Source organism: Eumetopias jubatus, unplaced genomic scaffold (assembly GCF_037043125.1).
Source record: "Eumetopias jubatus isolate StellerSeaLion01/CBP00866 unplaced genomic scaffold, mEumJub1_p1.0 scaffold_6, whole genome shotgun sequence".
Lineage (NCBI taxonomy): Eukaryota > Metazoa > Chordata > Mammalia > Carnivora > Otariidae > Eumetopias > Eumetopias jubatus.
Genome location: NW_028274812.1, coordinates 17,523,565 through 17,539,890, shown reverse-complemented (window position 1 = coordinate 17,539,890; position 16,326 = coordinate 17,523,565). Strand labels below are relative to the sequence as shown.

Sequence of the window (16,326 nt, the reverse complement as noted above, 5' to 3'; positions counted from 1 at the left end):
CGCCTCAGCCCTTGTGTGCTGGACGTTTCTGAATGTCATCTAACCTGAGATTAGGAAACCACACGTTTTTTACACAGAGGGCTGCTTCTAACAGCAGGGCCTCTGGGTTGATTTCCCCTCAACTCCCCCGAAGCTGAAGAGCTGATGCCTATGTTTTGATGATGCTTATTTGGTTTTTTGTTGTTGTTGTTGTTGTTGTTTTCCAGTGGTAAAATTTGGCCCCACTTTGGTTGTTACTCAACTTGTATGCATTTCTTGCACATAATCTCTGCTGGACCAGGTTCAAACAGGGCCAGATTGATGGGCAAAGGGGGCTTTGGTCGGTGTAGAGTGTGCGTTCCCTTAGATCAAGGGAACACCAGCTTAACATCAGAACAGACTGTAAGCCTGTGGTGAGGTTTGGTTATTTTGCATATGGTTAACCATCTTGGAGGTCATAAAGTGAGGCCTCTGTCCTCCAGTGCAGCAGCTGGGTTTACACAGTATTTCCAGATTGTTTATTTTGGCCCAGAGCCAGGGCTACATCATTTTTCCATTATGCCTGTTTGACAGATGAAGAGAGGTGGGAAGAGGGACTTCAGGGGGCAGGTCTGTGATTTCCTTTTTATTTAGGAGAGTTCTGAAGATTTTGAACCAGTCCAAACATAATGTCAAGGCAATGGAGGTAGAGAGAGCCACTACTTTTGCAGAAAGGTCCAGATCTCAGGCAGTCAAGCAAAATCCGTTCACGACCTCAGCTTGAGGCCGTGTTGGGGGCATTGTGCCTGCCACTGCTCAATCTTGCATTCAGATGGGCTACTAGTAAATGATATTTATCATCACGTTCAAAAGTTAAACTCCCAATATTTGCTTAGGAGGAACAGTGAGTTGGGAAACCGAGCCTTAATGCCTTCACTGGTATATGTGTTCTGCGTGGACGGATGAGATTGGTGCTAAGTGAGGGTGCGTGTCCAAAGGCGCTATAGAACTTTTCCTTTGCAGTCCTTTCCCTGAGACACCAGCTTTCCCGGGATCCTCCCCATGGCCTGCCCTACATTCTTCCACCAGGGAGCATTCAAGAGTGGTCAAAGAGCCCCCGTTCAGATTACATCCACAGCAAAGCCCTTGGAACTTGGGTCAAGTGCATGGGATCTGAATGAACATTTTACTTCTAAGTGAAATGTTTTCTTTTGCAAATGGAGAAATATTTGATACATGAAAAGTACCAAAAATGATGGCAAACTGAGTAATTGCACAGCGTTAATATAGCAAAATTAGGTCACATAGATGTCTTGTTGCTTCAATAGTGTTTGGGTTTCTTTACTTAGTGGCTGTAGTAAATAATACATGTGACATATATTCATTAGCTACAAGGTTGTGACATATATTATTATATGTTCCTACATAGGTATTTATGTTTGTGGCAGATGTCCCTTATCATAGTATTTCTTAAGCTTCACTAAGTACATGTAAGCCATCTGTCACCATAATATAGCGTTCTCCAATAAAGTGGCTAAGAAAAACATATACCACTACCTCTCCAGAGCACCCTATGATGGCAAACCCCTGTATCAGCCCATCCTAAAGAAATCTGATTTCTAGAAATGGAAAGTTTGCTCATGAAGGGCCCTCAACTAAGGAAAGAATTTAACAAAAACAACACTGGTACAGTCAAGACCAAAATTGCCCTTTGGGTTAATCAAGTCCTACAGATGGATTTAACATACAGCTTTCAAATCAACAAACGTTTATTGACAGTCGTTATGTGCCAGGCATGGAGCTGGGTGCTGGGGAGCTAAAAATGAAAAAGATACAGTCTCTTTCAGTCTGCAAACATTTCTGCTGGCTTGCAAGTTTTTCACCAGATCCTCCCAGACTTACCAAAGCTTAGACTTAGAACACTCAAGCCCTTATTTTCAACCCATCCCCTTAATGCCAGAATACACACAGGGCAAGGAGAAGTGGGTGGTTATAGATTTCCCCTCAATTTGGAAATTAACAGCCAGTGATGTAGCAGAAAGGCACTGGGCTGGGAATCAGAAAGCCTGCTTTCTAGTCTCAGGACAGTCACTTACTGGTCAGACAAACTTGAGCAAGTTTTGTGACCTCTCAAGCCCTCAGGATCTGTAGGTAAAATGGGTTGCTCTGAGGGCTGTGTGAGGCGATGAGAGGCCACAGGAAAACACACGAATCTACGGAGCTCTATGCAAAGAAGGGCATGCTATTCTGATGAGCTGTGGGGAGACAGTGAGGTAGGGGAAGGTTTGAGCTGTTTATACCACTATCTATAAAGCTTTAATAATGTAGAGAGCTCACTCAACTCAGCCATCTCCCTACTGACTTCAGTATCGTCTTGGGTTTTTTTTTCTCTACTGGCATTGGATGACCAACTATAAATGTTTGTGTTATCGGGAGTCAGCAGTATAAAAAGGACCCCCCTTCAGGGTCATAGTGACTCTGTAGGGTCTCTACTACCACTCCTCAGGGAGAGTAGAGTCTGGGAGCCTAGAGAAGTCTGTCCCCCCTAGTCCTGTCTCTGTGGTGACTTTGGACATGTCTATAAGGAAAAACAATCTTTATTCTGCTATTGAAGTGAAAAGGTCAGAGGTTGGTTTTTGTTGGTTCGTTGGTTGGTTGGTTGGTTGGTTGGCTGATTTTCCCTTCTGATTATTTCACAGCTCAAAACCAATGCCTACTTTGAGGAAATCTTCTGCAATTATGAAAACAATGAAGGGGAGTGTTTGGCCACTCCCTAAAAATAAATAAGAAAAATGGGGAAAAAAATAAAAAACATCCTGAAACCACAGCTTCTTGTTGCCAATACGTATTGATTAATTAAAGTACAGGAGCAGAAAAACATGACTTGGCCAGCGCTATCATTCCAAAAAGGCAACTGGACTGCAAAGCTAAACACGAAATTATAGACCCCAGTGAGAGATGAAGAATCCCAGATGTGAGAGTAGGCTGCTTCCTGCTAAGGACCCAGCATTCATGGTCTCTTGGGCATTTTCTATTAAGAACATTCAGATATTGCCTTTGTTCCCACTTGGCTATGACCGCACCTCACAGGCACAACCAAGTCTTCTTTGGTTCTGACAACACCCTCTTCCTTCTGTTAGCTTCTTTCACTCCCTCAATGAGCAGGGATACAGGGTGCTGTGTGTCCCTAGGTGCTGAGCTGTGGAAGTACAAAGGTAGATGAGGGCCACCCCTCTCCTGGGCACTCTCAGCATAACAAGCTCCATTAGGAGAACAGCTAGATGAAATGGTGGGGATGTTAGGGGAAAAAAATCCAGGGAACATTTTTTAGAAGTTTCATAGTGCCTCAGAGGCCTCCTAAGAGTTTTCCGTCTTTTGGTTGAAACACACACACAAATCTACCCCCTACCCTCAGACTTGCACATGAGGCAGATCTTCATGGTCAAATAGTCAGATAGTAGTTATGAGAGACCCAGCTCCATGCAGAGTATTGTAGAGACAAGCACGTTAGGCTGGGTTTCTCCACAAGGGATTTCTGACCAAAGAAAGGAAATGTTGACACCATCGAACCAACCAGAATGAAAGCCCCATTCACTCCCATCGCGAGCGGGCTCCTGAAGAGGGATTCTCCCCTAAACTGTAAGCGCCATTTAGCCATAAACAATGTGAGGGGTCAAGAGCCTGGGTTCAGTCGTCGAACTGTCCGGACTCAACTTCTGGCTTCTCCACTTACCAGCTGTGTGAACTTGAGCAAGTTACTAAATTCCAATGTCACATCTATAAAATGATGATAATAAGAGAGCCTCCCTCACTGGGGTTTTTGTAAGGATCGAGCACGTGTTAGAATTCTCACATTCTTTGCACTGAGAAAACTCTCTCAAAAATGCCTATTGGTGATGATGCTCACGATGATAAAGTCCCATCCCTGCTCATAACTCCCATGTCTGGTGCAATAGGTTATTCAGTAAATATTTTCAGAAAAAAAGAAGGAAGGCAACATTGGACACAGGAATGAGGCCTACTTGAAGCCTTCATTTTGACATAGAGCACTTGCTTCCTAGGTTCATGAAAGCCAGAATTTCAAAACCTTTAAAGCAGAAGCATAAAACCCAAATTTTTAGAGCAGCCAAAGAGGTAACATAAAATAATGAACTGGCATTTGGGGGCTGGAACAAAATGGAAAGCCCTGGCCTCTCAGGGAGGGAGGTGGGCAGCCATATTCAGCTCTAGAAGAATATTGCCTCACTTTGAGAGAAGCCAGAGATGTCAATTTCCATGTGAAATAGACCAAGTCTTACAACGACTAAGTCAATTTCTAAAAAAAATACCTCACAGGCCAAACAGTACAACCTGCCCCTCAGATCTCAGGCTGCCTTCTTGCTGTGCCTGCTTTAATGAAAGGAGCCCTCAATTTGTCTCCTCCTTCTGAAATGTTCACCGGTGGCGACCAGAGACATGAGCCCCGTGAAGTCATCTCTCAGTTCCTACTAGTTTCAAAGGATGCTCATGGGGTACATCACACTTCTTGATGGTTACATTCTACAGCGTCTGCCCACCTAACAAGGGCTACTTCACTTCCCAAAGGATGCTAATGATATGTATAGATTCTTAAAGCATGATTGTTTTGTGACCGAAATAAGAACAGTCTCCAAAAAATTCTAACAACTTCCTCTAGAACTGCTATTATGGCAGTCTGGAAAGAGGCTGATTCCACAGTTCACGTAGCTTTGTTTTGTTTGGAGGGAAAGTCTGGCATTTTACAAAAACGTGGGACACTTAGCAATGGAATGACTTTTCCACAGCACTGATTACTGTATAGCAAGACACAGAACCATATGTCTTTGAAATGTGATTTTTAAAAATTCTCGACTAACTATAACAGAGCAAACTTCCCTCTAGTCTTTCCATGTGAAGGTGATAATTTTCTACAGGCTCATGAAAGCTTCACTGGTTATGGCCCAGTGTTAGTGGAAACCTCAACACGAATGGAGGTCCAGGTTCAGATTCCAGCTCTGTCAGTGACTTACTAGCAGTGTGACCCTGGGTAAGTCATTTAATCTCCCAGAGCTTTTATCCTCCCATCTGCAAAACTGGGGGTCAGAGTACCTCTTAGCATTACTGAAAATATTAAATACAATAACATGCCTGTGGACATCACCCAAACCTCTAATAGATGTCCATGTCAGTGTTGGTTGAGTTTGACCTTTGTTTCTCCTCTCACAAAACAAAATTCTTAATTCTGACCATGACACCGTCCTCTAGCAGTATCATTAACCTTCCTTTGAAATTTGGCAGCTCTGTGGAAAACAAAAGGGGGGAAAAATGCTGTAATCATTTCATATAAACTTTTGGTTTTGTGTCCACTGCGGTATGAAAACTGAGGGTAAAGGGTTGGATGACACCACCAGAGAGTAAGGAAGAGGGAGGGGAGGGAGGCTAGGCCAGCATCCAGGAGCACTAACGTTGAAAGGATGGGCAGGGAAAGAAGTCTGGGCATGGGGGGTTGAAAGGGAGCAATCGGAAAGAGACTGGGACCACCCTAGTGCTCATCCAATGTAGCTGCCTCTATAAAAATACACCATGAGGGATCAGGGTTAGCTGGGACCATCACCATGGCTTGCCACATCAGCTAATTAATGATGTAGACACACACTGGTTCTTTTCCCTTGTGTTTGAATGATATACTGTTACTTTTGACAGACGGTTACCTGCTCTGCCCATCCACCAAACTGGCCCGTCCTCAGCTCTAGAGGAAAGCATGCAGGGAAGAGAATTTGGCTGTGATGAACTAGGAGTAGCTTTATAGCAATTGACCCAATTACCTAATCCTAATCAAAGAAGGAAATGTGTAACTTCCTCATGCTATCATGTTTCTAAATCCTCCAACATTTTAGTGATTTGGTGTTAATAACCATTTATAGCAAGTCAACATTTTACATCCAATTTATCTTGAAGACTCGTCTAAGAAGTTACCTGGTTCTAGGATAAAAATTCAGTGGACACTTTTCTTGGATCGTTTTGTGGTCAGTGATTACACTTGCTGTGTATTATTTTTAGGAAAATTGTGTTTCGACCTTAAAGAGCTTTGAGGTCCTGCAATAGAGCAGATCCCAAATGACTTATTTACAAAGATGTAGGCTCCAGGATGCTTACTCCTTTGGGTCTTCCCCCAAAACAGGGTAGGAGGGCCTTCTGTTTAAGTTCCAGGCACTGTTAGTCCCTCCCTTTTTCATAAAATGTAAATACAAGGCCTTCTGTCTTTGCTGTTGCAATGTTTATGACTATACACCTGACCAGCACATATGATAACTAACTCCACTAGTTATCATTTATACCAGGACTAGTACTTACTAGAATAAACAAGATATATGAAAGATTGTAGAAGGAAATACAGTCTTGATTTCTTTAAGAAATGATTTCCTAAAATCAGGGGCCCTTAACAGATCCATAAATGCCTAAATATTCATATATGAGCTTCTAGAAGACCATATACTCTCCCTGTCTTCCCGAGCATGAGCTTTAATCAGGTTTTCAGGAGGGTTAAGAACCTCTACTCTGGAGTATATTCCCTGATCAAGGCTTAGTTGAGCACCTGGAATGTGCCACTTTTCTCTGTCACCCAGGAAACTCATAGCTGAATATACATGAAGGATGTTATTAAAATGATGCTAATTTTTTTACAGTTTTTTCTTATGAAAATTCACACAAGATATTTCTCTGTGTTTTATAACTAGGAATAGATGTGAATAGATTGTTTTGAATGAAGAGCAGTTCACAATGTTAAATTCTCTGTTGGTTGTTAGAAAGTTTAGGGCCAAACTCTCAACCCACCTGCTGCCCAAGTGCTTAGGACTTCACAGTGTGCATTTTGTGTTACTTTTTTTAAAAAATATTTTATTTATGAGAGAGAAAGAGAGTGTGCCCGTGAGATAGAGAGCATGGGGGGGGAGAGGGTTAGAGGGAGCGGGAGAAGCTGACTCCCCGCTGAGCAGGGAGCCCCACTCTGGGGCTCTATCCCAGGACCCTGGGATCATGACCTGAGCCGAAGGCAGAAGCTTAACCGACTGAGCCACCCAGACGCCCCATATTTTATGTTACTTGATGTTAGGGTTTGAGGGACTAATAAATAACACCCATGTCCCCCAGCCTGAGTTCTAAACTGATTGAGAAATAGACACTGGAGACCAACAGGTGGAGATCCAAATGTCAGCTTTATTACCAACTCAAGCTAGGTGGGAGAATGCAGCCTATGTGTGAGGAGAAGTGGGCTGGTCATATTCCATCCCGACTTAGACAAACTTGCCCACCAAGTCACAGGCATGGTTAGAAGCCCTCACCTTTTCTGCAGGAAGGTGTGAACTGTTGGCAGACAGACACACTCTTTCCAGAGGGGATGGCCTCTCAACCCCTTCTCCCAAATTCAGAGAGACCCCTCTGGCCCTGGTACCTGGCCCACCTCCCTGAAAGAGGGGCGGGGGCAAGAAGCAGGAGCAGTACTCTAGGGAGATCCTTCCAAATGGCAAGATGGAAGCCTTTACCCCCCAATACCGAAATTCTGACCCTCATTCTCCCTTTGCCCAGTGTCCTTAACTATTTAGCTCTTTGCAACAGATATATTTTTTTGAAGTTCTTCACATTCTCTTTGGACCAGGTTGGGCCATATATGTCAACTGAAAAAAACTTATTTGAAAATCACAGGAATCCTAATATTTTTTATGGTATGAAATAACGAAAGGCCACACCACCTAGAGTGCTTCAAGAGGAAGGGACTGTAGGAGTCTGGAAATGAGTGAATTATGCTTCTTGCGCCTTTCAGTGTTTAACTGAAAACGCTTGTGCCTTGCCTGTCTTTAATACCAATGTTTTAAACTCTGTGTTTTAAAAACCCAAAGGGATATGCATGTTAACATGTCTCACCTCAGATTAGCTGTAGTTAATATCCGCAAAGAAGATAGACATTATAGAATGTTCTGTCATAAACCCATTTTAGAAGAGACAATGCCAGGGGCGCCTGGGTGGCTCAGTCAGTTAAACGTCTGCCTTCGGCTCAGGTCATGATCCCAGGGTCCTGGGATCGAGTCCCACATTGGGCTCTCTGCTCAGCGGGGAGCCTGCTTCTCCCTCACCCTCTCCCTCTGTGCTTTCTCTCTCTCTCTCTCAAATAAATAAATAAAATCTTAAAAAAAAAAGAGAGACTATGCCAAATTCCTTAACAAAAATTCTAGAACTGATAGGTCCAAATATGTATTGTACCTTGCAAGAGACTCAATTGGAAAAGCAATACCCTTATTTCAATGAGGCCGTTATTATTCTGAGAATTTCTTCATTAGAATGGCTATTGGAGGCTTCAGAAGGTATCTCAAACAGCCTAAAAAATGACAAGTCTTTGTCCTGTCAGGTGAATATGATTTTGGAAGCAGCCATTTGGAGCTATGTTCAGTAAATAATATACCTATTCAAATTTGGTGACAAAAAGTTTTAGTTAAAAATAAGATGATAAAAGAAACTATGGCAAATTTTCATGATCTTGGGTTTGGCAATGGTTTCTTTAATATAGCACCAAAAGTATAGGTAACATAAGAAAAAATAAATTGGTCTTCATTAAAATTAAAAACTTTGTTCATCAAAGATAACTGTCAACAGAGTGAAAAGACAACCTACAATTTGGGAGAAAATATTTACAAATCATATACCCGATATACATGCAGAATATCCAGAACATATAAAGAACTATAACTCCACAATGAAAATTTAAACAATCTAATGCCAAAATAGGGAAAGGACTTGACTAGACATTTCTTCAAAAAAGATATACAAATGGCCAACAAGCACATGAAAAGATACTCTGCATCATTAGTCATTAGTGGAATGAAAATCAAAACCATATTGAGATAACAATTCACACTTGCTGGGATGGCTGTAATTTTTTTAATTAAAATAATAATTATAGAAGAAGATTTGGGGAAATTGGAGCCTTCATACATTGCCAACAGGCATGTAAAGTGGTTCAACCACTGAGGAAAACAGTTTGGTGGTTCTTTAAAAGTTAAAACAGAGAATTACCATGAGCCTGCAATTCCACTCCTAGGTATATGCCCAAAAGAACTGCATTCAGGGACACAAACAAATACTTGTATATAAGTGTTCACAACAGCACTCTTCACAATGGCCAAAAAGTAGAAACAACCCAAGTGTCCATCAATGGATAGATGGATAAACAAACTGTGGTACATCCATACAATGGAATACTGTTCATTCATAAAAAGGAATGAAATATTGATAAATATACAATGTGGATGTACCTGAAAACATGAAAAACATATGTTACCTGAAAAAGCCAGATACAAAAGGGCATACTGTCTGTTTCCATTTATATGAAGTACCTAAAAAAGGCAAATTCATAGACAGAGAGTAGATTAGAGGTTACCTGGGGAGGGTTATAGGGAATTTAGTGGGTGCAGAGTTTCTATTCAGAGCAATGAAAGAATTTTGGAAATAGTGGTGCTGGTTGCACATGCCCCTGATATGTACACTTTAATAGGGTTAAAATTTTATGATATATATATACATATATATATAATTTCTTGTTAGGCATTACATGTAAAATATATAGAACATTGTATTATTAGTCATTAATATAAAACTAAGCAGATTTTATATAACTGACCACAACTTTAAAAGCGTTCAAAATTTACAACAGTTAACATTGTATTTTAAGGAGTCTAGCAGTTCTTCCTTTATTTTTCTTGACAAATGCCCTGTGGAAATAATGAAATGCAAACAGATTTTATATCAAATTAAACTCTCAATAATGCATATTAATACCTTAAAAGAAAAAACAAGATGATTAGAAAGTGGTGAGAGCTTTTTCCCGTGCTTCCTCCTGAAAGTAAAGCCCTTGATGTGTGTAACAGGAAGTCAAAAGGGAAACTGGGTAGATTTTGCTGTTCAGGAGAATGTGTCATTTGTAGATAAGTGAATCGTGGTCAAATTGCATAGTTCACATCCCGTGCAAAGAAACGTCAGATCGTTTATGTTTAGTCAACTAATGTTGATATTAACACCTAGAATATGGTGAAATCTTTCTAAATAGGGTGGGGAACCCATTTTTCCCTTCTATTCTTTGCGCGCTGAGTTTGTTCTCAAGGAGCTGCCAGTCTTAGGCTCGTAATTCACGGCTTCGTCCTTCCTCCTTTTGAGCAAAAGCATTAGAGACGACTATTCACGTGCAACCCTGGTTCTTTTCCAGAGCATAGGAAACTTGGAAATATGACTGTGACCGTGAAGAAGACTGTCCCCTCCCCCGAAGCCGTGCAGATTCTCTACCAGCGAATGAGATACGAGTATGAGTTCTACCACTACGTCAAAGAGCAGTTCCACCTGCTGAAGCGCAAGTTTGGACTGAAGTCCCACGTCAGCAGGCCCCCTCTGAGACCCCAGTTCTTTATTCCAACTCCACTGGAAACCGAGGAGCCGATCGATGACGAGGAGCAAGATGACGAGAAGTGGCTAGAAGATATTTATAAGAGGTGATGCCAGCACTGTGTTGCCTCCACCGGCTGTATCTCCCTTTTCCAGAAAGTTCTTTTGTGGGGGGGAGGAAAAATCCTTAAGGGACTAAATTAATGCTCAGCTGCATTAAAAAGAACAAAACATGCCCATATGTTGGGGTCATGGGGAGATGCCTGGTTTTGCGGGTCTCACTTGTCTGACTGCATTGTGTCTTCCTGGCTCCTTGGGTCCTATCCCAGGTACACTAGATGGTGCCATCATGGGGCATCCCATCAAAACATAGCTTTTCCCTCTAACATCATGAAAGGAGGGGGAGAAATAGAGCCCATGGCCCAGTAACTTATCATTTGTAAAATGACTTGTAAAAATATTACCTCAGTGGTAGGACACATCCAGACTTACCTATTTCGGTAGAAAGACAAAACCACTTCAGAGACCAGGGAATCCACTCTAGAAGGATCTAAGAGGAGAAGCTAAGACTGATAAGGACCTCAAAAGGGAGGATGCCCTTGGATGAGTGGTTTCTGCCCCCGTGGGTAGAATTCTGCCTCTGGTCCATCTCAGGGGACACCTTCACCAAGAGCAGCGTACTTATCTCTGAAAGGAGTCAGCTCTTGCCACACCCCCAACCCATCTAGAGCCTCGGGTACCTTTCAAGGTCAAGGGGCACGGCAAGCTCCATTGAGACACTCCCTTTCCAAGCACTATTCTGACAGATATCAAAGCAGTGTAGCAGGGAAAAGAATTTGTTTGCTATGTAAGGAAGACTGTAGGCGAGACAGAGCAACTCTGGAGGTCATGTGACATCAGGAAAATGGTACGGTTATGTTCTTTGCACCCAGTATGAAACATCTCTCTCCCCAGCATGCTTTCACTGGAAACCCAGGAACCAGTTTAGCTCTGGCATTTGGCGGCTGTGGGCAGAAGTTCTAAGCCTGACCACAGACGACGATGCATAATCTACCAGGCAAACCCCTGGCCCCAGTTGGGTCTACAGTCACTGGCATCTTTCACCTTTGGTCCCTTGAGAGGTACCTGGTTTTGGTAAAAAAAAAAAAAAAGGAGGGGGTCCTGAGTTCTACTCAGGCAGCTGTGAAACCACAGTCCCATTTCTTATGGAAGCAGCTCTCTCCTGAGAACGCTTATTAAGACATTAAGAAGAGAAGAAGCAAGAGCTTCTGGTAAGTGTCTGCCTGACCAGCTCTCTGAGTAGGTGTCTCCCCACAGAGTAGTCTGCATAGCTGTTGGGCAGTTCCATTGCTCCAAATATCTCTTCTCCCCATTTCTCTCCCGTCATCTGCCACCTATTCATGATCCTGTGGGTCTTCGGCTTCTGAAATGTTTTCATCGTTAACTGCTCCCTCCTCCCCAGCCCTGAATATACATATATTCCTGGGTGGATAACACACAGCCAACCGAGAAGCAAGGGTGCAGGTGGTGATGGTAGGCAGGATACTTGCATCAGATTTTGTCTCCTTCATGTTTTTTCCCCTAGAGCCGGTCCTTTCAAAGCACTAGCAAAGTGTGAGTTGGGAACACTTAATAGTAAATAAGACTGACTTTACACAAGCTACACATTTTCTACTTTTCAGAAACCAACAAGTCTCTCTAGAGTTTTTTCTTCGTTCACTAAAACTGGACGGTAGCCAAGACATAAAGCAAGTCCTTTGGAACCTGTCGAGTGAGCACTAAAGCTACTTTATCATGAGATGTACTGAGAAGGCTCCGCCCCACAGGAGTCCAGCGAAGGCTGGGACCACAGAGGCACAAAATCCAGCATTTGGCCACTGGTGGGCCTCCTTTCTGCCTCAGAGAACTGGGGCAGAGACGTGTTTAAGAAAAATGTTCTTAGAAGAGGAAATATCCTTTGTCCTGTTGAGAGAGGCCAGGGCCCTACCATTAGGCCTACCTTAAAAAGCAACACAGAGAACCGCTGTCCTATTGAAAACAAAAACAAGAACGACAGCCTGGTACATGGTGAGTCATTTCTCTGAAACTGCACATAAAGAATGATAATTAGTTCACACACTGTACAAGCTCACTCTCTGAAAATAAAATTGAATTGGCTTCGTGGTTTCTCTTTGTCAGAACATCAGGACCACTGGTCATGTTAGCAATGCGTCATCCTCCGAGTTCACATGAGCACTGGGTGTCCAAAGGCATTTATTGTCAGCAGTGATCCTGATAACATCCCAGCAAAAGATGCTGACGGATTCACTTGCAGGGCCTTACTGTTACTCTGTCCCAACAAATAGCCTCTACGTCCTGATAGTCAAGGCACTTCATCAGTTTATTGGCACACATGACAACATTTCTTTGGCCCTGAGCCCAATGCAGTTTGTACTTCATGAAATATATTGTACATTTTACATAGTTTAATTTAAAAAATACATTTTAAGCTGGTTGATCTTTGACTGCCTTATTTATTATAACCTTTCAGCACATTCCAAGGTTTTAGTTACTCAGGAAGGAGTTAATTAAAATGATTTTTATTTTGGTCTGATGGATGTTTTTTAAAAGGAAAATTATTATTATGAACCTTCAGCCTACTTTCCTTGAGTGCCGTAAAAGTGCTTGTAAATCTTTTTTTTTTTTTTAAGAAGAAGAAGGAAAAAAATGGTGTTTGACATGGATGGAAATTCAAAAATATATATGGAACTGAAACATTAGCTTAGCTAAAATAAAAGCAATCTGTGTTTGAGATGAAGTGTTCCTTAACTTATTCATTATTCATATAAATAAATGAATATAAATAAGTTGAAATTTTTTTTCCATTCTGTTGATAGCTGGAAGTAAAAGTGCCTGCCGTTCTTCACAGTGCCCTCGGCCTTCTTAATTGGCCAACCTTTTTCCATCAAGACGTGCCTTTTTTAGAAAGATGTATTTTTTTTTAAGTCCATAAACTCTATTCTTATGATTGGATGACACCAAAAAGCTGGCTGAAAAAATGAACTAGAGCTAGGCCTTCATTCATCTGGTTGTGTGTATACAAGCCCGAGCAGCTGACTTTACCCCCACGTGTCCTGGTTGGTTTGGTGTTGGGGTGGTTCAGCAGAACCCTCAAGCCCCCGATTGCTGGTGTCTCAGCTGCACATCTGCCCCAACACAGGCAAGGAAGGATACGCCGCACCACGCCTCTTAGCATGTATTCTGTTCTCTTTCTCCGACAGGTAGAGCCTCAAAAGCTGGGTGATTCTCACCTTCCAAGCAAGCAGTTTTGATCCAGAAACACTCTTCTTATGAAAGTTCACAGCTGCATCAAAAGGGACTTGCAGGGATGTCTGGGTGGCTCAGTCGGTTAAGCGTCTGCCTTTGATTCAGGTCATGATCCCAGGGTGCTGGGATTGAGTCCCGCACTGGGCTTCCTGCTCAGCCAGGAGTCTGCTTTTTCCTCTCCCTCTGCTCCTGCTCATGTTCTCTCTCCCTCCCTCTCTCTCTCTCTCTCAAATAAATAAAATGTTAAAAGGGGGGGGGACTTGCAAGAGAGTCAGGGAGTCCCCAAGCTTTCTAGCTATCAGACACCACGTGCCAACTACATGTGGCTATTTTGTAAAAGGAAAGAATCAGGATCTTGGTACTAGACAAAAGAAAAACCTATTTTGGTAATAATATGCTTTAAGTAAGAGTCTGAGTCTTAAACAACAAGTGATAAGTGGTTACATTTATCATTTAATTTGTTCTGTAACTTGGTCACATGATGTCTGACTCTGAGTGATCTTTAAAGACAAAAGTACTGAACAAAACCTGGACCATACCCCCTCTGGAGTTGCTTTGTTTGGTCTGAAGTTCTTCATAAATGTGCTGTTACCTACAAGTTCATCCAGGGAACTATTTGGCTTTAAATGAAGGTTGTGGATAATGGTAGGATTTCTCAGAAGGCAGAGTGATGATCCATAAGCACTCAGAACAATTGTTCTGTGGGTCAAAATTATGAAATTCTCTTTTAGTAAAAATAAAGAGGATTTATTTTACTAAAATAACTTGCTTCACATCTGGTGATGAGGAGAATAATTATTTTTTAAGCATGTTAAGTATCCTACAAAGGAAAAGCCTGTTTTAGGCTAAAACCAGTATTAAGAGTCTGTTAAGAAAAACACATAGAACTTCTTTCACAGCTCAGAAAATTCACTGTGGCAGAGCTCAGTGTGTTAGGGCCATAGACTGGCTTAAACAACAGAAATTTATTTTCTCACACTTCTGGAGGCTAGAAGTTTGAGATCAAAATGTTGGTTTCTCCCGAGGCCTGTCTCTTTGGCTTGTACCTGGGCATCTTCTCTCTCAGTCTTCACATAGTCTCACCCGTGTGCCCCCTTGTGTCTGGGCCCAAATTCTTTTAATAAGGACACCATTCATCTTGGATTCGCACCCACCCCAATTCCTTCATTTTAACTTGATTAGCCCTATAGAGACCTTATCTCCAAATACAGTCACATTCTGAGGTGCTGGGTGTTAGGACACCAACATATGAGTTTTGTGGGGACACACTTCCTCTCAGAACACCCAGATGATAGAGAAGTTAGAGCCGAGGAACTAACCTCTGACTAGGAGAGAAGCGAGCCTCAAATCACAGACCCCTCCGACGGCAGTGCGGCTCAGCGGTCATCTGGCCCTTGTCCTTATTTTATACGTAAGGAATTGAAGGTCCAGACAAATACAAGACGCAAATACATCACATGTTAACTTTTTCCATTGAGGGTTTAATTAACTTTCGAATATCGAACAAATCAAAAACTTTAAAATGATGATCTAGCCAGAGTCCCTCTACTGACCTAAATCCGGGATGGGAAGGATAAGCCACATCCAGTACCCCCTGCCTCATGGACACCCCCCCCTGTGTGGCTCTCCTGGGGCCTGTGGAACCCCCTTCCACAGAGGGAGTCCCTCATCACTTAAGGCCTCAGAGACAGATGTCGAAATAAACCGGTTTCATTTTAGATGTTCCTCTCTCAAAGAATTTGGGCTACATGTTGCCCCTCTCAGATTACAGAGTTTTATTTCTATGAAAAAGCAAAATGAAGATTCACGTTCTACTTCTTGTAAGGAGTTTCAGAAGGACCTACCTCAAAAAACAAAGTCAAATGTAGCTCCTAAAACTCGTGGCAGACGAGTGCAGACTTGCCCGTGGAAACCTGGAGCAAGAGAGTACCCAGGACCCGAGCGCTCCCGGGGCCTCTCCCCGCGCCCACCGACTGCTTCACGCACTCGAGAATTCCTTTCTGCGTAGGCCAGGCTTGGCTCCCGGCTCCCGGGCCTGCAGATTCCCAAGGAACACCCGGGCCCACGGGTGTTCATGGGTCACAGAATTGTGAACTGACCCCTTGTGCCCTTTGGCTTTCAACTTGTCAACATGGGGATTCCCTTAAAAAAAAAAAAAAAAAAGGAAGGGAAGAAAAATCACCGTGCAAAGGAAAAATGTGAGCTAAGTTTTTCCTTTGGAATCTTGGCGTGCGCGTTTAGCTATCTTCAATCTGGCTTTCGCCAGACACTGTGCTTCGAGCAGGCATGGAGCAATCTGCCTTACACTGTGCTGCCAGAACATTCAGACTTGACCTTGTAACACGCCTCCTATTCCAGTCATGAGCAGAGACAGCCGTCAGGTCGGCCGCGCCAGACGCAGCATGCTGGCTGCGTGGGGCAGCTAGAGAAGCCTCTAGAACCAGGAAGCAGAGCTGCTGGCTGACAAGGGCATACACACTGCACACCGGCGAAGTCCCCGAATTCACCTCCCAGCTGCTCTATTTCACTGGGCGCTGGAGTAGTAAGTCACTTGACCTCTCCCTGCCTGAAGTCAGGCCAGCTGGAAAATAGGAGGTCCATTGAAAACCAAGAGTTGCTTCTGGAATGAACTTTGTCCCC

General features: G+C 42.9%; 1 protein-coding gene across 1 annotated transcript in view; it reads left to right on the top strand.

The window, feature by feature from the left end:
• Positions 1 to 13,151, top strand: part of UST (uronyl 2-sulfotransferase) — a 300,379-nt gene extending 287,228 nt beyond the window's left edge. Inside the window, exons 8-9 of the mRNA XM_088024234.1 lie at positions 10,208 to 10,487; positions 12,063 to 13,151. Of these exons, the coding sequence (XP_087880360.1) occupies positions 10,208 to 10,487; positions 12,063 to 12,162 (380 nt within the window). The 3' untranslated portion in view covers positions 12,163 to 13,151. The remainder of the gene's footprint in view (positions 1 to 10,207; positions 10,488 to 12,062) is intronic.
• The last annotated feature ends 3,175 nt before the right edge of the window (positions 13,152 to 16,326 follow it).